This window comes from Antechinus flavipes, chromosome 3 (genome assembly GCF_016432865.1).
Source record: "Antechinus flavipes isolate AdamAnt ecotype Samford, QLD, Australia chromosome 3, AdamAnt_v2, whole genome shotgun sequence".
Lineage (NCBI taxonomy): Eukaryota > Metazoa > Chordata > Mammalia > Dasyuromorphia > Dasyuridae > Antechinus > Antechinus flavipes.
Genome location: NC_067400.1, coordinates 574,783,500 through 574,811,051, shown reverse-complemented (window position 1 = coordinate 574,811,051; position 27,552 = coordinate 574,783,500). Strand labels below are relative to the sequence as shown.

Genomic DNA, 27,552 nt, shown 5'->3' with positions numbered 1-27,552 from the left:
CCAATGTTATCAAAATTAGAAGGAAAACAAAGCTGGGAAACAATCTTTACCAGCAAGTGTCTCTGATAAAGGTCTATATCTAAAATATACAGAGAATTGGGTAAAACTGAATTAAATTTATAAGAGTACAAGCCACTCCCCAGGTGATAGTCAAAGGATATGAACAGGCAGTTTTCAGATAAAATCAAAGATATCTACAGGCATATGAAGAAATGCTATAAATCACTTTTGACTAAAGCATGAAAACTAAAACATCTCTGAAATACAACCTCACACCTTTCAGATTGGCCAATGACAAGGAAAGTGATAAATGTTGGAGATATGGGAAAATTCAAACATTAATGCACCATTGGTGGAGTTGTAAACTGATCCAAGCATTCTGGAGAGCAATTTGGAACTATGCCCAAAGGGCTATAAAACTGCATGCCTTTTGACTCAGCAATACCATTACTAGGTCTATATCCCGCAGAGATCATTATTTAAAAAAAAAAGGAAAAGGATGTACATTTATAAAAATATTTATAGCAGCCCTTTTTGTGGTGGCAAAACACTGGAAACTGAGGGGATGCCCATCCATTGGGGAATGGGTGAATAAGCAGTGGTGTATGAATGCAATGGAATACTATTGTACAATAAGAAACAATGATAGGCAGATTTCAGAAAAACATGGAAAGATTTGTAGGAACAGATGCCAAGTAAAATGAGCAGAACCAGGGAAACACTGTAAATAGTATTTGCAACATGGTGTGATGATTAAGCATGATTAACTCAGCTCTTCTCAGCAACATAATGATCTGAGATGAGTACAAAAGGGTCACAAAGGAAAATGCTGTCCTTTATCCTTTACCAACTAAAGACCTGAGGAATTCCCAATACAGATTAAAGCATATTTTTTTACTCTTTCTTTCTTATATTTCCCTCCTCCCTTTTGACCTATTTCTTATTTTTACAAGTGATTAATATTGAAAATGTTTTACATTGTAGCATATGTATGGTAACACATGTATCATGTAGCACACTATAAAAATACCTACTATCTCTGGAAGAGGAGAGGTGAGGGAGGGAGAAATTCAGACCTCAAAATCTTATAAAAAATGCTAAAATTTTTGACATGTTAACTGGGGAAAATCCTGTTTAAAAAATAAAATATTTAATTAAAAAATAAATGCTTGTCTGGAAGATGGAGAGTGGCTTTAGGGCAAGATGCTTAACCTGGGCTCTGATTTTTTTAAAACATATTTTGATAATTGTACTTCAGTGTAATTGACATTGTACAGAGACTTTCACAAGGAGGAGGCCCTTCAAAGAAGCCCTCTGTATGCCGACTTAGGTCTAACTATTGGGATGCCAATTGTCACTGAGACAAGAGTAAGAGTCCTTCCTTTTCCAGGTTAACACCTGCTCCAACTTACCTTTTTGTCACAACTTTTTGTTCCATCCTCCTGATCACCATCTAGCTTATCAGTGTCCCCCTGAAGTACCTTAAACTAACCAATTGTATGTTCTCCCCATGGCAGAGAACAGTAGATCCTGAGCCCTGAACACTATATCCCTTCATATGGCCAGCTTTTTTGGCTGTGTTCTGGGGCTAGAGCCCACTAAAACCCCTGGACCTTCTTCAAACAAATTGCTGACTGGCCATGCCTCTCCCACTTTGCACATGTGAATATGGGTTTTGGAACACAAGGCTTTACATTCAGCCTATTAATTTTTTTTTTTTTAAATATTTGACCCCAAATTTTTGTTCAACTATCATCTCCTCCATGAACAATTCTCTCCTCTTCTTCCTGAGAACTCACAGTATTTTAAATCTCTTATGGTGTCATTCACTTTATATTTCTGTGGATATTTTATCTCCCCGGGATGTGGAGAGCTCCTTGAGGACAGTTTATGCTCATTTCTCAGTGAATTCCCTTTAGGCACTTGCCACAGTTCTGCACACATCAGGCATTCTTTCAAGTTTGTGCTGGGCAGATGCAAGCCCGGGGGCAGGGCGAGGGGTCTTCCCTTTCAGTTCTAAAACAGGGTAACTGTTTTCAATCAGGCTGTTGCCTACAGAGCTATGGAAGGTGTCCCTCAAAGCCTTAATGCAATAGCTAAGACTTTGTGGACATTCCATGTATCCTCATGCTCTGAGTGCATCCTGGGAGCTCATCATCCAGTGATGGGTAGGATGCTGACCAGCCTGTGCTACAGCCGGGGAAGGACTGTCTTCTGGTCAGTCTTGGTAACAGTCTGAATCCCTCAGGACTGATTCTACCCATCACCTCTCCCCTAAATAAAAATACTTCTGGCTGAACTTAGACCCTAGAGAGGGCAGACAAGGCTGGGGGAAGAGTGAAGGAGTGGCTTTCTGATTCTACCTGAGGAAGGTAAGGCTGCCTTTCGACTTGGCCTGCAATCATGTTCCTACCCCCTAAGGCCTAGAAGGGGCATAAGGGCCTAGCAGACTTCAGGGTAAATGAGGGTACAGCCACATCCTCTGAGACATAGCTTGGTGGGGCTTGCTAGCAGCCCTTCTACCTGGTCAGGTTTTTAAGGGATTCTAATCAGGCAGCCTGAGGAGAGAAGTCACACAGGTGATAATGTTAAAAAGCCTAGGGTGGTGGGGGTAGCAGACATGCTCCTCTCTGTCAAGATGGAGGCAAGGGACCTTAATTCCTAACCTCCTATTCCTCCATCCTCTTCCAGAGAGACTCCAGAGGACAGCCTCCTGAGGTCTGACCACCTCTGGCTTCTACTGCCTGGCTTGTAGGATTATGTCCCAGCCCTCAGCTGGCATATATGTCCTCCACAGGTCATGTGCCCACCTTGCCCCCAACTACAAAGCTTAGTGGTGGATCAGTGTCCTCCCCTGCAGACCAATTTTTGGTACTTTTAAGACTTTCCATTCTGGGCAATGAAGAAAAGCAAAGTGAGACCATGTGGATGACTCCAAATGGTCAGCCCTGCTACCCAGTGGGAAAAGACTTCTTCCTGTTTAAGAAACTGGCAACCATACTTTATTGGTGAAGGCTGGGCCAGTGCCCAGGGCTGACGGCTTAACGGCCACTATTTCCTGATCTCAGAATCAGGCTTGCCTTGGGGAGCAGCGATGCTTCGGAGAGAAGCTCTGGTGGACATAGCACCTGGCCAAGGGCTGATACAGGAGATGTCGCGTCCCTCTACCGCTGGCTCATGATACACGGTTGGTTACTCATCCTCCCGGGCTGTTACATGGTGAGAATCTGCTTTGAGGAAATGAAGGGCTTCATGGAGGCTTCCAGAGCTACCTGGTAATCTTTCAGTGGGACTTCCGAGCAGGCCGGAGCCGTGAGCTGCCCTCGGCGGACAAAGTCACACAGGGTGAGGATCATCTCTTTGAACTGGTCTGCAAGAGGGGAGAGGATGGAGAGAGTCTTAGGGCTCTGGAATTCAGAACCAACTGTATGGGGAAACTGAGGCTGGAAGAAAGGAAGGAGCTGGCTCAAGATCATGCCAGTATGGAATAACTTAAGCAGGATTGAAACTTAGGCTTCCTCCTCTAAATCCAATGCTCCTTCAATTCCTCTCCACTCAGTTTCTATGTCAAGTCTAGGGAATCTAGTATAAAATTAGTATTGTCTTCAAATGAACTTCAAGGAAATTACTAATTCCTTTAACTTGTCTATCTCTGTTCTGCTTAAAAAAAAAAATCAAGCTTTCCACCTTAAGACAACCAATGTGCATATTTATTGTTTGACTTATATTTGTTAAAAGGAAACACTTTTTTTTTTTTTTGAGTGGGGAGAAAATGGTGAAGAAGAAATTAAAAAAGAAAAAGAAGCAAAGTTCATCAATGAAACATAAAAACTACCCAGAAAAAAGTGAAAGGAAATTCAAAAGGGAAGATAGACAAATAGGGCAGTGGGGGGCAATACTGGGTTAAATAGACAGGCTTAGGTTTGAAACCCCTGGTTTCATTGGGGTTCATTCTCCCCATCAAGGACGGAAGGAGTTTTCGGGCATGCAGTAGGTGCTTAATATTGACTAATTAAAAGCAAAAGAGCCACATTTGCTGGGAGTGCAGCAGGTATCCCCCAGCTGGCCTATCGTCCCCTCAGCCCCAACATGGCCATTCCCCACTCACCTGGACCTCGGTCTTTCTTCCACTGAGACATCCAGAAGCCCCGGAGCTTGATGTCCTTAAAAATGAATGAGCTCTGTGGACACAGAAAAGAGAGGCTGAAGGCTGGAAGAAGAGCAGGACGTGGGAGCAAAAGGTGGAAATGCGGGGTCAGCTGCCCCCAGGGTTGGGGAGGAGACTGCCCTCCCTCTTCCACCTCCTGGTGCCCACTTACCACCGAGGCTGTGACTGGTTGCTTGGCCATCCCTCCGTAGGTCACCATGGTGCCTCCGTGCCTGCAGAAATATCAGAGATAAGGGCTGGGGGGAGCACGTCCGCTCTGGGGGCAACCCTGGGGACACGGCTCCACTCCTGGCTCTGCGACCAAGGAGGGACAGGACCTCAATTTCCTCTTCTAAAAAATGAGGTAGGAACAGATGGCCTCTAAGGCCCCTATATCCCTATTCTGTGTTCCAGCACTCTCCATTCTCAAGTCCCTTCCAGCTCTGACATTCCATGTCTGAGTCACATAATGAAGCATCTGGGTGGTAGCCTGCAAACAATGCTCTGGAAAGTATTTTTTCATTTCTGCCTCACAGACTGGCCCTGGTGCTGCTCAGCTCTGTCCAACTCTGTGACCATATATGGGGTTTTCTTGGCAGAAATGACAGGAGTGGTTTCCCATTCCCTTCTCCAGCCCTCTTGACAAATGAGGAAACTGAGGCAAACAGGATAAAGTAACTTGCCCAGGATCACAGTAAGTGTCTAAGGCCAGATTTGAATTCATGAAGAGACTACTTCTAGTCTCATGCTCTATCCACTGTACCACCTAGCTGCTCCAACTGGCCCAGTTTCTCTCAAAATATGTTTCAGACATAGAAACAGCTAATCCAACCACTTTTTTTTTTTTGGCTGAGGCAACTGGGGTCAGGGGACTTGCCCAGGGTCACACAGCTAGAAGTGTTAAGTGTCTGAGACCAGATTTGAACTCAGGTCCTCCTGACTTCAGGGCTGGTGCTCTACCCACTGCACAAACTAACTGCCCCATCCACCAGCCTCCTCCAGTCCTCTCCAGCTGAAAATTTTCTTTTCCTTTGAAAATTATTTTGAATTTCCTTATCTGTGCACATGTCACATTTCCCAGTAGAATATAAGTTATTTGAGGGAAGGAGGAGCATTCTTTTTGTCTTACTCCATTGAGCAGCACAGCGATCCTTGTATACAGTAGGCACTTTATGTTTGCTGAATTTCACTAAATTATCAGGTGCCTACTAGATTGTAGATACCTGTTATACACCATCCCATAATCAGTACTTGCTAAATGGTGGATTGTCACATGCACAAGAGCAGCCCAATACTGCCAGAATCAGGTATGACACTGAACTCCATCACTCAACTTCACCTAGATTCCTGTTCCCAAGTTCTTGAGAAACCTTTGGAATCAGATGGTCCCTGGAGTAGGGAGCTTAGGACATGTGGCAAAAGACAAGGGTGGTCACTGGGTGGCCACGGTCACGTTCAAGTCTAAAATTCTTTCTCCAAGATCTTTTAAAAACCACGATTGAAAAACAAAGGACGAGAGGTGATCGTACCTTTCAGAATTCAAGGCAAGCTGGAATTTTGAAGAAATGACAGGGATTTTTATCAATGCAAAGGCCTAAGGAGTTGCCTGAGACAGGCAGAGGCCACATGACTTGATCAGGGTTATACAGCTAGTTAAATAAGTATATCATGAGGTTTCTGTACTAGGACAATGCCTTGCATTCAAATCATTCTGGCCAACAATATGTCCCAGATTGGATCAGAATGAGTATAAATAGCTATTGTTTCTGTTTTGGCTAGAAACCCTGAGGGTCTCCCTCTCCTAGTCAGGCACACACACATTCTCTCTCTCTCTCATGCAAATATATATATATGCAAGTATATGTATGTATACACATGTATATACAGATATGCATATGTCTGTACACACAGACACAAACATACACATATTCTGACTAGGTAAAAAATGCCTGAAACTGTGACATGGTAAAGATATTAGCTTAAAAGGGGCATGGTCTCCCACTGCATCCGGGGCCACCTCCAATCATCCTGATCTGTATCTAGCCATTGGACCGAGATGGTTCCAGAGGAGAATGTGAGGTAAGGTGACCCTGCACAGCACTCCCTCACTTAAATCCAATTCATTTGCATGTCATGCCTGATGTCGCATTTCTCTTCTAGAATGAAGGATAAACAGCTAGTTTAGTGTCAGAGATGGACTGACCCCAATTCTTCCTGATGCTTTCTGGAGGACACCATCTACGTAAGGGTTAATACTTCCTGACTGTGTGACCCTGGGCAAGTCACTTGACCCCAGATGCCCAGCAAAAAAAAAAAAAAAAAAAAAAAAATCTGTTCAAGAGTACAGAGAATAGCAATTTCTGCAATTTCTCCAGAAACAAAAAGCTGGGAATAAGCCATGGATTGCAGTGGCCAAATAAATTATTATGGTAAGTTAATATAGCAGAATATCATTATATCATAAGAAATGACAAATAATGCAAAAAATTATAGGACGACTTATGTAACAGAACAGGTAGGAGGAACTGAAAGAACAATAAGCATTCACTGCTTTGCTATTAAAGCCAACAACAATAAATCTCTATTATATACCAAGAAAATAATATATAGTTGGTGAACAATGGATGAATAGTGTATTTCAGACACATTTTGTATAATCATTGATAAACTAGGTATTGTGGTTTCATCATACATGACAACTTTTCTTGTGCTCCTGATTATACATCTAAATACAAATCTATGTGTACTTACTAACAGAACTCAAAATGTGAATTTTTAAAAAAGAACCTTGACTCTCCATAGCTAAAGTCGGGAGAACTTCTAAGGCTCTATGTGCACTCCTGTTACAGGAATCATTCAACCCATGGCTGGATGACTGTCTGTCAGGGAGATTATTGAGATGACTTGAGCAGGAGATAAATCAGAAAAATTCTAACATGAGGAAATCAAGTTGGGGAAGGGCAACCAGAAAGAGTTGTCTCAGACACCCTGCTTGAATCAGTTGGCCAGCATTTATTAAGTAGTTACTCTGTGTTCATTGTTATTATTTGGTCGTGTCTGACTCATCCCCATTTGGAGTTTTCCATTTCCCTCTCCAGCTCATTTAACAGATGAGGACATGGAGAGGAATAGGGTTGAATGACTTGCTCAGGGCTACAGCTTGTAACCCTGGATTTGCATTCAGAAGGATGAGCCTCCCCGACTCCAGGCCTGGTTCTTTGCCCGCTGCACTATCCTGCTCTCCTTCCTGCCAGGCGCTGTGCTGGTGAAGGAGTCAGGGCTATGAAGTGGACATGGTGCAGACTTGGCAATTGGGGAGCCCTAGGTTTGGCTCCTGTGTCGATCAGCTTATTTTCTCCAAGCCTGTTTCCTTATCTGTAAAATGGAGACCCATAATATTTTTCTCACTAGCTGCTGGTGAAGATGAAACAAGGACATGTTGGCAGAGTGCTCTCTAAGCTTGAAGGCAGCATACACAAGGAAGGTCGCTCTTTTTGGTCTACAGTTTGCACCGGGTGGGTCCGCCGTCAGTAAAACCCAAGACTATGTAGAGATTCTACTGACTTCAAATATCTGGCTATTAGGCCTTTGGCCAGGGAGGGAATGCACTTTACAAAGGCTGGCAAAACACAAATCTGGTAATGAAAGCCTTTCTCCCCAAGAAGAGGTCATGGAGCTTGTCTGGGAGGAAGGCTGGTGTGGTGGGCAGGCCACCACTGGACACATCACCTATCCTACCTGGGCCTAGGTTTCCTCATCTTTCAAATGAGGGGGTGATTGCAGACAAGTCACTGGCATCAGATTCAAACAGATACAGATTTCTGCTGATACATTCTGACTTAGAATACCCCCTGAGAGAGAGACAGAGACAGAGAGAGGAAGGGAGGGAGAGAGATCTAGAAAAGATTGTGCTATAAGTACAAAATGTTTTAAAAAAGAAAAACTTTAAAAATGTACTTGCCTGGAATTGTATAAATCTAATCAAAAGGCCTTTCAACTGAAAAGGAAGCGGGAGAAGACAGCTAATTGGTACCCACCAGGAGTTGCTACAGTGCTGGGAGAAGACTAAGACCATGCAGGAGACTGAACTAAGAAAGAAGCCATCTCTAAACCCTATGGCTGACCATCTTTCTCTAAATGCATAAAGCTTAAGACAAGATAAACGAGAGTTCTTACCCAAAGAGGAAAACTGGACCTCAAAGGTTTTGCTGAAATTTGGTAGGATGGGACATATGAATGGAAAATGGTTCTGAAAGCTTACACCTGATTTAAAAGGAACAAAATAGGTAAAAGGAGCAGGGGGAATTGTGCACTTTAGGGTTTTTCTTTCTTTTTAATTGAACTAATAAGCATTTATTTTTTGCCTGCCTCTCCTGTACATGCTCACTCCAAAATGATTTTGTCTCTAGGTATCCTCTGGCCACTGGGCTAAATGCTTGACACCTAATCAGCATTTAATGGTCACTTGCTGAATTGAACTGATTTGTTGGGGCTGCAGGAAAGGGCTTCTGGTTCAGGAGCAGGGAGTTGGATGATCTTAGAGCCTCTTGATCACTTCCCACTGTGAGATTCTATGCTTCTGTGAGCTAATAAATTGATTTAACCTGTGGTTTCGATAAATGAATTCAAAATTTATCATTTGGAGAAGCATCATGCTCTTTGGCCTGTCCTACTACCTTAAAAAAAAAAAAGGGCAGCACTGTATACCAAGAAGTCATACTTATGTATGACAGAGAGACAAAGTAGCGTGGTAGAGAGAGAGCTTTTAGGTGAAGATCTACACAACTAGACACAGAAGTGGTTTTATCATCAGCATACCACAGACTACCTATCCAGAAAGAGGAAATGGATGAATAATTTGAGAAAGAGAATTGGGAGAGCATTCTGTGCAGGTGAAGAGGGTGACCAATGACATCAAAGGCTGCAGAAAGGACTGAGAAGGTTTTGGGAATCTTCCCTTTGTTGTGTGCCGCTTTTACTTAAGGATTGGATAAAGACAAAAGATGGCCCATCTTTCCAGTGTGCACACTGTGCAAAGCTAAGAAGCCAAGTCATAGATAAGTCTGCATTTTATCCTAGGGGCATCAAGGAAATAGTGAAACTTTTGGATCCAGGATTCAAACAAATCCCCAGAAGGTGAACACTGGACTGAACTGAAAGAGATGCAGTTTTAATAGAGAGGAAGTTTAAAGTCTTGAATTGGAGTTCAAAAGGTCAACCACACAAGATGGCCCAATTGGGTCTAGATTAGTTTGTCTGAAAGAGACCTGGGCGTTTTAATGGCCTACAATCCCAGTGTGAATCAACAGTGTCAAGGGGGTAATGGAACCTTAACCTGCAGTAAGAGGCAGAGCATCTAGCACAGGGGACATGGCTACTCCACTGGAAGGCAGAGCTGGAGCCTGGCACTCAGTCCTGGGCACATTTTAGGAAGGTCACAGATAAATGAGGGCATCCAGAGAAGGGTGACGTTAAGCAGAAGGAGCCCCGACTGTTTGCCGTGGAGAAGACTTAGGGGAGAACACGCTTGGTTTGGACCCAAAGGGCAGAATTAGGAGTGGAAACTGCAGAGACGCAGATCTGGGCAGGACAGAAATCCTCACAAGAAGTGTGCTCCACAAGTGCCAAGGGCAGTGCTGGAAGCAGGGAGGAGCATGGTTGAATCTAATGGACAGTCGGTTCTTTTTGACTGGAGGGCCTGTGGGTCACCTCTTCTGCCCTGGTCCATGGGTGAGAGACCGCCTACAGTCCACGGCTGAGCTGATATCAGAGCCCTTCAGCACAACAGAGCCGGGGCCCTGCAGATGTCATCGCCAAGAAGCTGGGGTCACCTTCGTACATAGGCTGATGGGGCATCAGAGGGGGACTTCAGAGCAACACTCTCCATGCGTACAAAGCAGTTCCAAGAAGTGGGAAGGAATTATTTGCTGTTCAAAAGAACTTACTTTTCCTTTTGATACCTGGCTTCTTTGGAAAATGATTCAATTAGTCTATCTGTGATCCATGTGCACCTCTTTTTGAACACGCGGGGCATCAAGGGGAATTCAGCTGTTTTCATCAGCTCTTAGCCAGGGTTTCAGAAGCGTGAGTCTTGTATGTCCTGCTCTTTTCTTTAATTACATTTTGAGCCCTTTAAGAGGGGGATCAAAGACTCCTCTGTTTGATACTGCCTGCCTAGATCAGCCCTGGGGGGGGTGCTCCCTCATTCCATTCTCCAAAGGTAGGGCTAACAAATGATGATTTCTGCCAACACTAAGACTGGCACACCACCCCAAGAGGAGGTAAGTTCAACTCAGCTCAAGAAGGGCGCTGGGATGAAATGACTGGAAATGATTTTTGACTTTCAGGTTCCAGATACACTGGAATGTCTTATGGAGGAAGGAGTGTAGGAAATCCAAACAACTTATAATTACTTATCAACTATTACAATCCCATTAGTTTGTTATTTGAGCTAATCCCATGTCATTGGCTTTCATGGGAAGTAAATCTTGCAACATTAGCAATATTTTCATGCGTCATTCAGTTTCTGTGAAATCTGGAAGGATTTTAAACCTCTTAAGAGGATTATCCTTCCCAAATTTACTACCAATACAACCTCGCATTTGTTTAATGCTTTATATTTTTTTATACTCTTTTGCAAACTTCACATCAGTCAAGGTTTGGGAGTGGGAATGGGAATCATGTTTTATAGATGAAAACTTCCCCAAACAGACAAGAGAAATACCCACCTATGAGGCCTCTCCCTCTCCGCAGGTCTCAAACAGAACTTGTTCCTTTTCCTCTCAAACTTCCTACCTCCCCCTATGTTTGCTTCTTCTGCTGCTTTTCTGTCATCACCCTTCCAGTCACTCAGGTTTATGGCTGAATAACCAGTTGCCAGGAATTGTGGATTCCACTTCCAAGTCTGTCCCTGTGTTCTTCTCTACACTCCCACTTCCTTAGAATACCCCTTGGGAGTTTCCTACAGGCCCATCCCCTTCCAAATGGTTGCCTAAATGATATTCCTAAATCCTACATCTTATCATGCTACTCACTCCTCAGTTCAAAAGGTTTTCTATGGCTCCCTGTTGCCTCCCACAATGTGCAAACTCTTCTGTTTGGCTTTTCAGGCCTCCCATTCTGGCTCCATCCTTCCCAGGTTTCACTCATGCACTCTCCTCTCTGGTCCAGCCTGGCTACCCACCGGGGCTCTGTAAAGCTCTCCAGGCTGGAACATATTCCTTCCTTACCGTTATTTCTTAGAACTTTTAGTGTCCTTCAGAGCTCGGCTCAGCCACACCTGCTGGCTGAGGTCTCCCCTCATTCCCCGCCCTTCCATTTTCCCTAACTAAAGTTACCTTGAGCCTACTCTGTACGTTTCTTACTTTTGCACGAACCCTTGTTTCCCCTAATGGAATGTAGGCTTCTTGAGGGCAGGAACTGGTTGTTTTTTGTCTTCATATTCTGAGTGCTCAGCACAGTGCCTGGCAGTGCCAATTGCTTAAGAGACGGCTTGATAGACTGACTGCACCAATAGTTGGTGGCAGTGCCAGAAATATTGCCTGTCTTCATTAATCTTGGCTCTTACCCTGGGATCCAGTTTCTAGCTGGGATCAATGGTTGAGTCCTGGGGTTCACCAGGAAGAGGAAAGGGAATTATAAAAATGCTACAGACGGAAGGGGCCCTCCAGACCATCTATCCAGGGTTCTTAACCCAAGGGCTCTGAGATCTTTGGATGGGAAAAAAAACAACTACATCTTAGTTTTTACCATTCTCTAGCTGAAAATTGGCCTTTCTTTCAGTTATTTAAAAACAATACTCTGAGAAGGAACATCATGGCCTCATGAGATTGCCAAATGGCCCTTAAAACACAAAAAGAGTTAAAATTCCCCAGGTAGAGAAAGTTACCAAAAGAAGTGGCATGGGCCGGGTCACAGCAGGTTAAGGACAGCGATGGACTCCAGCAAAAGGCCAGGTCCCTGGTAGCAGCCCTGGATCTGAGGTGTAATTATGGTCTTTTCCCGTCAGAAGCATCTTGTATAGACAGAGCCATCCTATACTGACCCCCAGTGACCCCACACAATGCCATTGATGTTAGCTCCTGTGGCCATCTTGTATAAACAGGACAGCCATGATCGTCACTGATTTACCGACGCACACAAGTAGCACGGTTAGCACACCTTTCCCATAAGAGGGGCCACTTCTCCCTTGTTAATTGTGAATGCATTAGGAACTCTGTCCGCTTCTTCATAAAGCTTGGCCCCTTGACTAGAGATGGTCATTCGGAATGACCCTCCCCCCCACTTTGGGGCTAGTTGTACCTCACCATGATCTCCCCTATCAGCAGGGCTGGAGCCTGACCCCAGGTTTCTACAAAATGATTCTAGGTACCTCAGTGGTAGGATGGCTGCCTCCCTGCCTCCCTGTTCAGCTGGGCTCTGGCCTGGCCACCCCAAGTCTGCACTGGCGGTTCACCGTGACCTTCCCTGGCTGGTGGATGTACAGACCGTGAGAACTCCTTAAAGGCAGGGCTGTGTTTCACCCACCCATGGTCCCCCCCCAGCACCTGGCCCGGCCCCACAAAGCTACATGTGAAGCCCAGAGGCCAAACATGGGGGGGCCCAGCCACCTGCCAAGCCACCCACTCCCCAGGCCCAGCCACCCGCCAGGCCCAGCCACCCGCCAGGCCACCCACTCCCCAGGCTCAGCCACCCGCCAGGCCCAGCCACCCGCCAAGCCACCCACTCCCCAGGCCCAGCCACCCGCCAAGCCACCCACTCCCCAGGCCCAGCCACCCGCCAGGCCACCCACTCCCCAGACCCAGCCACCTGCCAGGCCATCCACTCCCCAGGCCCAGCCACCCGCAAGGCTGGTGCTTTTGGATCTGGGGACAGCCAGGCACTCGCTCACTCACCCCAGGTGTCGCATCAGCTCAGTGGAGCTCTTTCCACCAACACAATTGAGTGCAAGTTGTGGCCGAGGAAATGTCTGAAAAACAAGGAACCGGCGGGGGGTGGTCAATGGCTACCTGGGTGATTGGGCTCCACTCCCACTCCTGTTCTCTCCCCTCCCCATCCCTGCAGTGAAGCTGGAGTCCCTGGGCCCAGAGGTCATCTTACAAAGGGAAGGCCAGAGAGACAAAGGCTGTTCCCCAGCCCCAGCCATCACACCCTTCCACCTGGCCTGGTCCTCCCTCTGCCTGGATTTCCTGGGACTTTCTGGTCCTGAAAGCCCATCCTCCAAGTTTCTCTCGGGTTCTACTTCCCGATCTGCAGCTCGAGGCAGCAGCGCTACAGCCCTGGCTCCACCAAGGACTTTCTATGGGATTCCGAGCAGCCACTCCCTTTCTGTGCCCCCTTCTGCTGCAAAATGAGGGAACTGGGTGACCTAACCCTTGACTCTAGACTACAAGCTCACTGCTGGTGGAGGTTCCAGGAGGCCCTGTAGCAGGGAAAGCTCATGGAAGGCAGGATCCCAGTGAGAACTGTCCAAGGGGTGCAGGGGCCAGGCTCCCCTCGGGGGCAGCCCTGGCATTCTCCTTGGCGATGGATTACACAGAGGCTGCCCGGGTGTCTGCAAGTAGTGCTGTATGCAGGAGGGAATCAGATTTGTTCTGTTTGGTCCCGAAGGGGGAGAACCAAGAACAGTGGTCTCTGAGGTGACCAAGGGGAAAAGCTTCAGAAGGGTTGGAGCCATCTAAGTGGAATGGACTGACTTGGGGAGTGACTGGTCCCTCGATAAGCATTCATTGACACCCACCTTTCTTCATGGGAAGCTGCTGAGCTGGGCCTGGAGGCTGGGATAAGACAGGCGGGACCCCTGTGCGGGATAAACTGGAGGCTAAGGGTGTATTTGAGTTCTAAAGTTCTGGGACTAACAGCTGACACAAGTAATTCTGCTGGGGATGGGGGGGACAGGGCACAGAGTGCTGGGCCTGCAGTCAGGAAGGCTCATCTTTGCAAGTTCAAATCCTGCCTCAAACACTTACTAGAGAATCATGTCACTCTCTGCCTCAGTTTCCAGATCTGTCAAATAAGCTGGAGAAAGAAATGGCAAACCAGCTAAGAAAGCCCCAAATGGGGGTCACAAAGAGTTGGACATGACTGAAATGATTCAACAATAACTTTATAAAGTCTATGAAGCACTTTGCCTATACTGTCTTGTATGAACCTCTCAACCCGGGAAATTAAGTTCTGCTAGTATCATCTCCATTTTAGAGATGAGGAAGCTGGGACTCAAGAAAGTCAGAGTGTTTGAAGGCTGAATGTCTGCTGAGTGCCCAGGGCTGGCATACAACAGGTATTTAGTAAATGTTTGTTGAATGATTGGATTCAGACCCAGAGACTCTTTTAAGTCCTTTGTGCCCTTACCAAGCTGGCTTCCAGCATCAGTGACCATCATTGTTCTTCCTGCATTCTGTGACCCAAGCAGATCTTGTTCCTCATCTGTGACCTTCCAACTCCTACCTCTAAGCCTTTGCACTGATTGTGTCCCATGCTTGGAACGCATCCCCCCCTCGGCCCACCTCTTTCTTCAAAGGGCAGCTTCTCACACCTCATTCCCCCTTCCGGTACCACTTTGATGATCCAGCTAAGGCAGAGGCTGATTTGTTTCTCACACATCTCCCACTTGTTGCAAAGGCTATCCCCCAAACCGGTAATCCTCCCTTTTAGCTTCCCTGGCTTCGTTCAAGACTTGACTCAAAACCTTCTGCAGGAGGCCTGATTCTCCCAGGGCCTGTTAGGGCCTCCCATTTGAGATTACCTTCCATCTGCTCTGTAAATATTTAGCCTCTATGTATGACACATATTACATGTTCTCTCCCCATTAGACTGTGAGCTTCTTGCACATACATACACACATGTATGTATATACTTAATGTTTTTTTCTATCAGACTATCAACTTTTTGTGGGCAAGGATTGTTTCCTTCATCACATAATCCTGGCACCCAGCACAGTGATGGGTCTAGAGAAGGATTTACAATATTGTTTTAAAAATATTTTGATGTCTATATTTCAAAAGAATTGGTTTCTTCTGTAATCTCATGTATTTTGGTTTTCACTGAAAAACATGATTCTGAGAAGGAATGAAGAAGGCTTCATTGGCCTATCCAAGGAATCCAGGACACAGAAAAAGAGAAGAACCTTTGGACTAGAGATTTTCTCCCTGAAAGAATCCAAGGATTTAAAATAAAGGATCAGAATTAGATCTTGAACCCAGTAGGCAACAGGGAAATGCCAAATGACCGGAGAAAGGGGAGCTGTGGTAAGGGGTCCCTTAGCAAGGGTCCTGTTTTCTGTGGTGGGTCTGGCTCGTGACTGTTGGAAGACAGCATGCTCCATATCTCAAAAGACCCACAAATGACTTTACTGAGCTGGGCTGCTCCCTGTACTGCCCCTCCATCTATGTGTTAGGAGTTTAGGGAATTGCTGTGGCCTAAAGATGTCATTAGCTGCTGGTAATGAGCCTGTGGGTCCTGGGAACTTAGTGAGGCTGGTTTGTGGAAGACAGTCTATTCCCAATGAGAAAATCCTTAAAGGAGATAATGGGCGTCAACGTTTCAAAGACTCTAGGTGCTCCAGAAGCTAGAGGTTTGGTTTCTTGTCCTTCACGGCTTTCGTGAATCCAGGGCAGGTGCTTGGCTAGGGTGAGACCCGACCTGAGAGGCTGCCAGGGAATCGGAGGCCACGGGTGCTAGCAGATGGGGTTCTGTGGCTAGCTGCACTCTGCCATAAAGATGGGAGAATGAGGTGGGGGGAGTGGAGACTAGTCTGGGCCCTGAGCCAGGCTCAAGTCTCGTCCTCTGTTCCCCCTTCAGGATGCTGGCTCTCTGTTGGGAATAGTTCCCAACTGTCTTTTTCCCAGAGCCTATGGGCTTCTGCCCCCAGGGGTGTGTGTGCCCCTAAGCTCTGTCACCTGAAGAATGGAGTGTCTCTCCAAGAAAAGAAGAGAGCTTTCCATGGGAAGAGAACAGGAAATTCTCCGCATTTGGGAATGGCTGCTTTCAGGAATCACAGACTTCAAGGCATCACAGAGTAGTAGTAAGGGACATTAGAGGTCCTTTAGGGAACCCTCCTTCTCCTGTCTCCATTTCCTGATTGAGAAACTAAGGCCCAGGGATGCTAAGTAAAGATTAGGGCTCTAAGGTGAGTCAGGGGGAGCTGAGGCCCGGGGAGGTTAGCCCTGGCTACCCACAGTCCCAAGACAGCAGGCTTCCCTCTCTCCCACCCCCGCTGGCTTTCTGGCCTCCTCCTTTTGGTCCGTCCCAAGTACCTGGAAGAAGTCCTTGATCTCTGGCCTTCTCAGGGCCTCCTCTGTGAAGACGTGTTCAGCCCCCAGAGCCTTCAATCTGTCCACCAGCTGCTGCAGGTCCGGCCTAGGCCCCAAACACACTCCCTGAGTCCTGCTCTTCTCATGAAGCTCCCCAGGAAGCCTGGCATCCGCCTGCCTACTTCCCAGCAGCCGGACCTTGGCCCAGGAACGGCCCTGTTCCTTGGACCAGCTGGCTCTCGGCTCACTTTACAAAGGACAGGACTCGTGCTACCCCCTTTCTCAGACTGATTCTGCCCACTGCCTTCATTCCTTGGATCTCCACTGCCCATCCTGTCTCACTGCCCAGGGTGGGTGCCCAGGATTAAGGCAGGAGCCAGTTGAAGGTGCCTGGGTAATTGGAACCTTCGGAGGACCAGGGTCAGGAGCAGAAGCAGTGCTATGGCTCTGGTGTGGAGTCCCCCCCTGCCCCCGTCCCTCCCGAGGGGCTGGACTACCCCGACACGCGAGGCTTGGCAAATTCATTTTGCTCAAAGAACAAAACATTTCACATTTCCAGACAGCAACTGCTGTTCTGAAAACAGGGCCTTGGTTCCTTCCTACGGGATGGGAGTAACAAGTAAGAGTGGGTGTCCCCAAAGGGAGCTTTCCCCCTAATTCCTGATGTTTTATACATGCACTCAAACCTGCTTAAAAGCCCCCTCCCCTTAAGGTGGATTACCTGATCGCCAGCATGAGAGAAATCAGGTCCACTGCTTCCCTGAGGTTTCTGTGATCTAGTGTCAGAGTTGGGAATGGCCTTTCTAAAGCTCCCTTTATGGTTCTTAGGAACCTTCTGAAAGGTGGTCTGCGCTCAGCTTTCTGGCTTTACTCTGTAACCCAGCCTCCTGCTAGTTACCTTGCCTGACCTTTAGACCCTAGAGGGTAGCATGAAAGACCCTGCGGGAGACTGTGACAAGGCAAATGAGCCCCAGCCATCTTCTGCTCCCTCACCTGTCTCGGACCACGTTGATGGTTCTCAGGCCCAAAGCTGCAGCGATCTGAATGACGGCTTGCCCCACTCCACTGTTGGCTGCGTTCTGGATGATGGAGTCTCCTAGAGAGGCGGAAAGAGAAACCAAATCAAGAGGTCCTGTCTTCCCTGCCCAGGACCTCCCAGGGCTAGGGTCATTGTCACCCAAGCCTTGTCTAGCATTTACTTAAAAAATAGTGCTGACCACACTGTGTGATGATCAATTATGACAGACTTAGCTCTTCTCAGCAATACAGTGATCCAAGACAATTCCAATAGACCTGGAATGGAAAATGCCATCTGCATCCAGAGGGAGATCTATGCAGACTGAATGTGGATCGAAGCACAGTACTTTCACTTTTTTAATATTTGGGTTTTTTTTCCCCTGTGGTTTTCCTCTTTTGTTCTAATTCTTCTTTCACAACATGACTAATGTGGAAATAAGTTTAACATAACTCTACATATATAACCTATATTATATTGCTTGCTGTGCTGGGGAAGGAGGAGAGAAAGGTGAGCAGACAAATTTGGAACACAAAGTCTTTTTTTAATTTTCAATTTTTATTTATTTTAATAATAGCTTATTATTTTAAAAATATATGCAAAAATATTTTTTAACATTTGTCCTTGCAAAACTTTATGTTCCAAAATTTTTCTCCCTCCCTTCCTTCACCCCCTCCCCTAGAGAGCAAGTAATCCAATATATATTGAACATGTGTGATTCTTCTGTACATATTTCCACAATTATGCTACACAAGAAAAATCAGATCAAAAAGGAAAAAAAAAGTGAAAAAGTAAAGAAAACAACAACAAAAAAGGTGAAAATACTATGTTGTAATCCACATTTTTTTTTTTTTTCTGAATGCAAATGGCTCTCTCCATCACAAGTCTATTGGAATTGTCCTGAATCACCTCATTGTTCAAGAGAGCCATGTCCATCATCAGAATTGATCGTCACATATTCTCGTGGCTGCTGTGTACAAAGTGCCTTTTGGTGGAACACAAAGTCTTACAAAAATGGATGTTGAAAACTAACTTTACATGTATTTGGAAAAAAATACTATTAAGTGAAAAAAAAAATTGCCTTCAATAAATCAACAATTATTAAGGGTCTGCTATATACCAGGCACTGTGCTAGGCCTTGAGGATGCAAAGAATATAAGGATTCGTTATTTGCAATGAAATTACACTTCACAGTGACTTCTCCCTACTAGGATCACTTTGGGGCCGGATCCTAGGGACAGGGTCCCAAGGTCCCACTCTTAGGCTGTCTGTTGAGTACGCAAAGATCCTCTGCCCTAAGTACTATGTAAGCGAGAACAGGGCAGTCACCCCCAAGCTACTCTGGTTAGGGACAAGGTCAGACAGAGTGAGCTTGGTATACTAGAAAGGGTTCAGCCCTGGAGGAGCCAGGTTCTATCCAGAGGAAGTGACAAAGAGGATTGTATTCTTCCCACAGAGATACAATTCCTGCCACATGTGTTCAGGGTACTTACTCTCTGCTGAGAACAGCTAGAGAACCCTTGGTATTCCAAGGATATACCACACAGCTAAAACAGGACCCCCATCCTCATGATCATGTAGAATCAGAGATTAGAACAGCTTTCCACCCTCTGTCATTTAACCAGAGGCTCACTGCCCCCAGTGTATGCTCATAAGAATGGAGGTCCTGTTTTAAATCTAATTCACTGTATGACTTGGGCAAGCATTTGACCTTTAAAGACTTACATTTCATCCTCTAAAATGAGAGGCTTGGATTCCATGGCCACTAAGTTCCCTTCCAGTCCTGATATTCCAAAGCCTCTTCTAGTCCTACAGCTGACTCTCCTAAGGATTCAGCCAACTGCCACATGATAAGGTTATTAGTCTGATAGTCTATATTCTAAGGCCCTCCTAGCTCTGACTTTCTGTTCTGGGAGCTCTCGAATTTGGAAATTCTAAGGTTCAAGGCTGATTTCTGCTCTACTATTCTATGAGCAAGGGAAATTTGTAGTCCAAATCACTATGGAGTCAAAAATGGTGGGAAGGGCTCAGACGGTAAATGTGTTTTGCTAATTTAAGAAATGGAGAGGAAAGCTGATCTCTAGGTATAATTATTAAAAATTTGAAAGTAAAAACAGAATATTTTTTTCTCCATCTCAGGCAAACTATGCCTACTAAGACATAGCGCCCTCCCTCCTCCCCCTTATGTCACTATCAGACAGAGTATTTGGGTCTCACAGCCTCTGGAAACCAAGAAACCACTGGTTTTAGGAACATAAGATTTCCAAGTTAACAGCATACATACCAGTCGTCTTCAGACTTAAGTCACTGTCAGACTCTGAGAACCAATGGTTTAAGGCTGTGACTCTTGCCCCCCCTTCTTTCCAAGCAAAACCAAGCCAAAAAAATGCCAAGAATAAATATTCAGACAGGCTGCAGATTGTCAGGCATCTTTGTCTGATAGTCAAGAAAGAAATGATCCCAGGTGAAACTTGGACAAGAACTCACAACTGTGCCCCAGGTGGAACCCTACTTAGGCCTCTAAGTTTTATTTCTCTCTTAGGCAAATCAACCAATGAGTCATTTGGCATCTATTAAGCATCCAATTTTGAGCCAAAATCTGTGCAAGGCACTGTGGATACACAGGCAGACATGAAACAGTCCTTGCTTCATTTCTGATACACAGATATAGTTTACAATCTATTAGGGGAAATATAAAAGATTAAAACCAGACAGCTATATGTAGATATATACCTACATATATAAATATGTAGACATATAAATATATATCTACAAGATCTATACATTTCTATAAAATAAATACAGGGTGACTGTGGTGGGGTCACACTAGCAGTTGGGAAGGAGGGGGAGGGATATTAAGAGTCTCATGGACAAAGTAGCTCTTGAGCTAAGCCAAAGCTAACCCCTTAAATTTAGGGGGAGGTGAGAAGGGAGTGGATTTTAGGCATGGGGGGAGGGGAGAGGAAGAGGCAGACTGGACAGAAGCATGGGAATGAAAAAAGAGTATCTGGTGGATGGGAAACAGCAGGCTGATGTGCAGCAGCGCAGGAAGGGGGAGTCATGTACAACAGGATGGAGAAGCAGTTCAAGCCAGAAGATAAAGAGCTTTAAATGTTATATAGGGGGATTTCTATTTAGCTAGAGGTAAGAAGGAACAGCTAGAATGTCCTTAAGTAGGAAGTGACACAGTCAGAGCTGTGGGGAAGATGGCTTGGAGAGAGCATCAGTTGAGGGATGGATACCTAGCAGGTGAATGGTAGCAGTATCAGGAGAGACCCTGGGAGGGAGGGGAGGAATGTGCAGATGGGCTGAGGGGAGGGATGTGCAGGGGGGCTGAGGGGGGAGAAGCCCAGGAAGTCCCTGCTCTTCTCTGGTGAATTCTACCAGTTGCACCAAAGTTAGCCTCTCCGATAACCTCCCAGCAAGAAGCCCAGGGCCCCGATCAGCACTATGGAGAACTCCTGGAGCCCAAGCCCGGGACCCTCCAGGCACCCACCTGGGCGCAGCTGCTCAAAGTCACACAGCATCCTGTAGGCAGTGCAGGGGTTGACACTCAGGGTGGCCGCACAAAGCAGGGGAATGTCACTTGGGACGCTGACCAGGGCCTCTTCACTGATTACAGCCTCAGTCCGCCAGGTTCCTGGGCCAGAGAAGGACGCTGCTTAGACACCAAACAAGGTGGCTTGTTCCCAAAGGCCTGAAGCTCAGGCCCTGCCCCCTCCAGACCCTTCATCTCTCCAGATTCTCACTGCTCAGCAAGAGTCTCAAAATCCGATGTTCTAAAACATCTGGAAATGACAAATTTGGGGTTACTAAAGGTGCACACAATAAGACCAGGTATGGAAACGCTGCCTCATGTTTTGTGCTAGGGGCCAGAGTAAGAGAGGAAGCGATTATGGTCTCTAAAAACACATTGTGCTTAGTATACAAGTAGTGCCTAATTATTGTTTGTTGACTTAAAATGCTCAATCATTCAAAGCCACAGAACACAAAGAAGAGAGGTCTTTGGAGTCAAGAAGAAGAGGGTTCAAGGCCTGTCTCTGAGACAACCAGGGCGACTGTGTGTGACCCTGGATCAGCCATTTAATTTCCTTTACTTTCAGTTTCCTCCACTTCCCAGGATTGTTTTGAGGATCCAATGAGACAAAAGTCTCCTGTGAATGTGAGTTTCAGGCAGTTCTCTAGGCTGAGAGTCAACCTGCACTGCTAGAGTTCTGAGGCTGGCCACCACCTTGGGCTGAGCCCCGTGATCTGGCCAAAGCCACGGGCTAGTTTGAGCTTGAGAGGGAATTCAGTTTCACCCTCCATGCCATGCTCGGTGCACAGAGGTGCTTAATAAACGTTCAGGGATTGACAGAACGTGCTTTCTCCAAGCACAGCACCCTATCCAGCTCCCCTCCTTAGTTAGGGAACAGTTGCTAGTCTTTCCCAAGTCCCCTCCAGGCTGCTGTGAGTGCCTGTTCCTCATTGTTTTGTAATGCTTTCAGAAAACACAGACTTAGGTACATACACATAATCTTCCCCTTCAGAACATAAGTCCCCTTGAAGGCAGGGACGGCCTAATTTTTGTCTTTTCTGTCTCCAGTGCTTAGTATGGAGTTGCCTGGCCCACAGCACATGGTAAGCGCTTGTTGAAGGCCTCTCTGGGACCACCATTTTAGGGCCCTCTGCTACTCACTCTGCCTGACTTCACTCCCTACTTTGGGCTGTCTCCTCCACTGCCCCAATAACCAGCCTTCTCTCTTAACCCCCTTCCCAGTTCCATTAAAGAACCAGGAACGTACAAAATCAACGCTGCCATTGTTCCCAGACGGGGCATGTCAATGTGCCCATTTATTCCCTGATGGCCCCACTCATCATCCTTATGGGTTTTCTCCAAATATCCCATATTGTCTCCCCAGTTAGAAGGCAATCTCCTATTAGAGGAGGGCTTTGCTTTTGTTCTCTGCACCCCAAGCCCTCAGGAGGACGCTTGGGCACGTTTTGCTGTTGTTCGGTAGTGTCAGAAATGCCTGGCTCTCTGTTTTTTCTACAGACCCCAGACTGGTCTCCAGACCATTTTACAGATAAGAAGACTGAGGCAAACAGGATGAAGTGGCTTGCTCAGAGCCCCACAGTTGGTCTGAGGCCGGACTGGGAGTCAGGAAGGGGTCTTCCTGACTGCAGGCCTGGCTCCCCTGCTGCGCCAGCCAGCGGTCTCTTCCCAGGGCTTAGTAGGTGCTAAGAGATGGCCTGGTGGATGAGCCGAGCTCCAGTCGGGGCTCGATCACTTCTAGCCCTGTGACCCTGAGCCAGTCTGTGTGCTTCAGATTCCTCCTCCATGGAAGCAGCCGGAGAAGGAAAAGCGCTCCAGCCTCTGGGCCAAGAAAACTCCAGATGGGGTCACAGAGAGCTGGACATGACTCAACAATGACAGCCCCCACAAGCTCTTGAGAAATGGCTTTTCATTTGTTAGTTGGCCAAACTTTCCTCCCTGCAAGTTCCCTATGCTTATGAAATCACAAAAATCCCCCAAAGTTAAAAACAAAACCTGCGGCCCTCCCAAAGTGAGATCAGATGTGGAGGCTGTTTCCTCCAGCCAGGGGAAGGGCCAGCTGGCAGAGCCGGCTGTAGCGCGAGGCGGGAGGGCACGGGCGCTGTGGGTAGGCAGTCTGGAGGTCCCCAGGAGGCAGCGGGGGTGGGGACGCCTTCCCCTCGCAGGACTGCCTGTCTCTGGGCCTCTAACTCCGGCCCGGGGCAGGCCACAGAAATGTGGCGGTCCCTGCCACAAGGGAAGCAGTCTTGGCTCCATCCCACCTGCAGGCCCAGCACAGATCCACAGGCCCTCACTGACCCAGCCAGGAGCTGGGTGTGACTCCGGGCCTTGTCCCAGCCTGTTTTGAGAACAGAGCTGGCCCCGCCCTTGCTCCCTCCCTCCTCCCGCTTGCACTTTCAGGTCTCAAATTCCCCAGCAGTGCAGCTGTCCCTGGCGCCCGTGGGTGGGGTGCCCAGGGCCTACTTCCTCATGCGGCTGATGGGGAGGGGGACCCGCCCCAGCCCTAGAAGTCCTCCTCCAGCTGTGAGGTGAGTGAGCCCCAGGGGCCTGCCAATAGGCTGTGGACTCCGGAGTCTCCCTGCGCCTCCAGGAGCAAAAGCTTGGCATTCAGAGCCCTGCACAACCTGACCCCCTCCTCCCTTTCCAATCTCCTTACACCCCCAACTCTGTGATTCAGGGACACAGGCCCCTCACCACCATGGGGCTCCAGGCCTGGAACGGTCTCCCTCCTCCTCCTGGACTACCAACTAACCTTCCTGGGTTCCTGGAAGTTTCCAGGAAAATCCCACCTTCTACAGGGAGCTCTCCTTAACCCCTCTCAACTCCAGCGCCTTCCCTTCCTTAACTACTTCCTATTCAGTCTATGGGGACAGCTGGGAGCACCATGGGGCACAGAGGGCCAGGCCTGGAGTCAGGAAGACTCATCTTCCCGAGTTCAGATCCAGCCTTAGACACTTACTGGCCGTGTGACCCCAGGCAAGTCACTTACCCCAGTCTGCCTCAGTTTCCCCACCTATAAAATGAGGTGGAGAGGGAAATGGCAAACCAAATGGTAATAATTGTTTCTATCTGGACCTCTCCAAAAAAATAAATAGGAGATAACACCAATAACAATTAAAGCTATAGGGGGCAGAGAGGGACTGGAAAAAAAAGCTAAGGAAGAGGATTGAGAAGAGAGCGCTGTCTGTGTGACAAGTCCTCCAGACTCGGGATGCCAAGGTTTCCTCTCCAGCCTCCAGGATTCCTGGGCCAGGCCCGCACTGCTCCTACTGTGAGGGAGAGAGCCATGGAGGAGGGCCCAACGATTCTGCTCGCTGGAAGAGGAGATGGAGATCCAGAGACAAGCAGCGGGGTGCGGAGGTCCCAGAGAAAGTGGATGGCTGTGGTCTCTTACCACAGATTTGGAAAGACTTCTCCTAAGTTCTGACCTCTCATTGATCACTTTTTGTTAATCCCCATCAGTTTCCCTTCAGTGATAGGAAGGGAAAATCTCTATAAAAGTCTTTCTCATGTGCATGGAGGCAGGGAGGGAAGTCTGAGAAACAGAGTCCATCCCATTCAGCGGAGATCTGGGAGTGGGCAGTGAGTGCCCCTGGGTGGAGGGCACCCCAAAGAAAGGGAGTGGGGGGGGACTGACAGCTAAGATACAAGGGAAACAATCAGGCCAAGCAAATGACTGCTCATCTTGACCCTTACTAGCTGGGAGAGGCGGGGGAGGTCCTGAGCTCCTCCTCAATCTCAGTTTCCTCCTTTGGCTTATTAAACCCACCACTTGTTTGTATGTAGTTGTTTGCATGTTGTCTCCTGGGAGTCCCTTGGCTCCTGGAGTTGGGGAAGACAGGGGGGCTGTCTATTGACTTCAGATCCTTTGTGCTTGACACAGGGCCTGGCATATAGTAGGTGCTTCATAAATCTGAGGGCACTGATTCTTCTGGCTCAGTGTCTAAGATCCCGTGGTCAGCTTCCTCCTGCAGGCCCAGATCACGCCTGGGCTCTGCGTCCCCTCCAGTCTCCAGGATGGGGCCTTGTGCACAGGACCCCAGCTATGCCAGCCAGCACAGGGCTTCTTAAAGCCTTTCCTCTGCCATGGGCAACCTTGGGCGGATCCACTGAAGCTTATGGGCTCCTGCCCCGAATCATCTTTTTAAATGTACAGGATAAAAAGGAAATACAGTTCATGGAAATGTTGTTAAGAAGTAATAAATCCAACAAGTTTGCGGCTCTCAGATTAAGATGCTCTGCTTTGGTACGTCTGTGAGCTTGTGAATGAGGGAGTTCCCTGTAAAAATGGGAATCACAGCCTGTCCAAGTGTGGCCTTCCTTTTGGAGTCTTACCCGTCCTTTGCCTAAGTTTATCCAAAAGGACATTCTCTGAACACAACGTGGACATCAGTTAGCCCTAACTCTTGCCTCATGGAAGGGACAGCCCTCTTTTTCCCCCTGGTTTTCCTCAAGGGTATCCTCCTGCATCATTCCCCACTTATAATGTCCTTTGACCTGCCCCCCTTGGGTGATCCTCGGCTTTACTTCTTTAGAGGTCACGGGGACCCCGCATCCCTACATTATTCCCCAGAAGAATACTTGGGTACGAGAGAAGACCTTTGTTTCAGGAAGAAGCCTGGGTTCATTATAGGAACATCAGAATTTCCCAGAGCAGCAGGTATAAGGCAAATATTTACTGAAGGAAGCTAATGAGATCTGGCTCCAGGAAGGCTGCTGCCCCGTGCAGGGAAAGGCCTGGAGGAACTCACCAAGGCCAGCATCGGCCGGGATCGCCCAGTCCCCGGGCTTCAGTCCAGTCACAGCGCTGCCCACTTCCAATACCTGGCCGACCCCTTCATTCCCTCCGACCGCGGGCAGCGCGGGAAGGATGGCATACGTCCCTGGGGGCAGAAAAATGCAGATGTCACCAGAGATCTCAGGGGAAAGGCATGGGGGCACAGCAGAGAACCAGCTAAGGTGAATCCTTTAGACCCAGGGCAGCTGGGACCAGCACACAGGAAGCATCGGGGAAGCTCCAGGGTGAGCACCCCTTCTCTGGGTTACAGCTCTTCCCCTTCTCTTCAGAGGCTCGACGTGCCAGCTCAGTAGTCCCCAAAGGGTAGGAGGAACCCTTCTGAGTGACAGCAAGTCAAGCTGTGCTCTTAATACCAACAGGGACAATTAATGATGACAAAAAGCTACTAGAAACTCAATGATACCTTTTGGAGTTAACATCTGGCTCCAGATACATCCTAGTTATGTGACCCTGGGCAAGTCACTTAACCTCCCTCAGTTTCCTCAGCTGTAAAATGGGAATAACAGCACCCATACCCCTACCAGGGTTGCTGTGAGGATCAAATGACATCATGTTTGTAAATCTAGTAGCCACTATAAGAATACTTCCTTCCCTTTTAAGTGAATTTGTATTTTGTTAATCACATCATTTGCATACCACTGAAAAACAGTCCCACATATGCGGGACCATTACTTGTTGAGTCCACAGGTGTGACTGCTTATTAGTCATTCTGAGTCGAGAAGCCAGTTTCAACCTTGGCTAAATAAAGATGGAACTGACCATTGGTTTCCTGGCAGATTTTCAGACCCTTTAACTAACTCGACTTCTCACGAGTCCATGGCTCACAGGCTGGGGACCATGTGTGACACAACTGCTTTAAGAAATCCCACAGCCACGGCTGCCTCCCTACCCCAACACTCAGGGCCTGATTCCACAGCTGACTTGACCTGCTCCATCTCCAACCTGGGCAGTCCCTCTTCTACCCGCTGCTCCTGGGGCCACCCTAGAGATGCCCGACTTAGTGTGGGCCCCGATTGGCTTTAGGCCTGCAGCACAGATGTCCTGAGTTCAAACAGCCTGAGCTGTAGCCCAGACACAGGAATACTCCTCCCACCCCAGCAGAGGAAAGGAAATGAGCTGGCACAGGCGAGATGCCGGTGAACAAAGCAAAGACCAAAGTTACCTTGGATCATATTTATGTCGGCTGGATTGATGGGGGCCGCCAGCATCTTCATCCGGACATCGGACTTGCCCAGAGGCCTTAGCTCCTGGTTCTTCAGTCTAAACATAAAACCACACTCACATTAATGCATCCAAGCTGGGACTGTGTACCCTTCACTCAAACTGTCTTCCCAGGGGAAGTGCCTCGAAGAGAAAATTCTCAGGACATTCATGGGATGCAGGCATTGGCTTGGAGTCAAGAGCCTGTGCTTGGGGGCCAACCTATCCAGCATGAGCAAGGGCAAATTGTGCCCCTTCTCCAAGCTGCCTTTTGTTCGTCTGTGAAATGGGGACAACACCCATCCTACTTCTTAGTTAGGGCTGGGGCAGGGACCAGATGGGCATTTTCATTCTGAGAGCTATTGGTCTCCTGGGGCCCCTGAATACTTTGGGGATAAAATGCAAACTCCACCCTTAAAAAGGATTCACCCCCTTCATCTCCCACTGGTTCTTGTCCCGGTCACTGGCCTTGGGGCTATTCCTCACACACAACACCCCATCTCTCAGACCCTGAAGGCCCCTCTGGGGGGGACATCACCCACAGGAGGCCTTTCTGGGTTTCCCCAAGTCACTCTGGAAATGTTTTGTGCTGATTTACATAAACAC

The 27,552-nt window shown here is 47.6% G+C and overlaps 1 protein-coding gene across 2 annotated transcripts in view; it reads right to left on the bottom strand.

Moving 5' to 3' along the window:
* Nucleotides 1-2,970: 2,970 nt before the first annotated feature.
* Nucleotides 2,971-27,552, bottom strand: part of MECR (mitochondrial trans-2-enoyl-CoA reductase) — a 38,250-nt gene continuing 13,668 nt past the window's right edge. For both annotated transcript variants that reach the window (XM_051988002.1, XM_051988003.1), the window contains exons 2-10: nucleotides 26,909-27,006; nucleotides 25,700-25,831; nucleotides 20,910-21,053; nucleotides 17,392-17,494; nucleotides 16,402-16,504; nucleotides 13,042-13,115; nucleotides 4,320-4,380; nucleotides 4,109-4,181; nucleotides 2,971-3,370 (exon numbers count right to left, since the gene is read on the bottom strand). In XM_051988002.1, coding sequence (XP_051843962.1) covers nucleotides 3,213-3,370; nucleotides 4,109-4,181; nucleotides 4,320-4,380; nucleotides 13,042-13,115; nucleotides 16,402-16,504; nucleotides 17,392-17,494; nucleotides 20,910-21,053; nucleotides 25,700-25,831; nucleotides 26,909-27,006 — 946 coding nt within the window. In that variant the 3' untranslated portion in view covers nucleotides 2,971-3,212. The remainder of the gene's footprint in view (nucleotides 3,371-4,108; nucleotides 4,182-4,319; nucleotides 4,381-13,041; nucleotides 13,116-16,401; nucleotides 16,505-17,391; nucleotides 17,495-20,909; nucleotides 21,054-25,699; nucleotides 25,832-26,908; nucleotides 27,007-27,552) is intronic.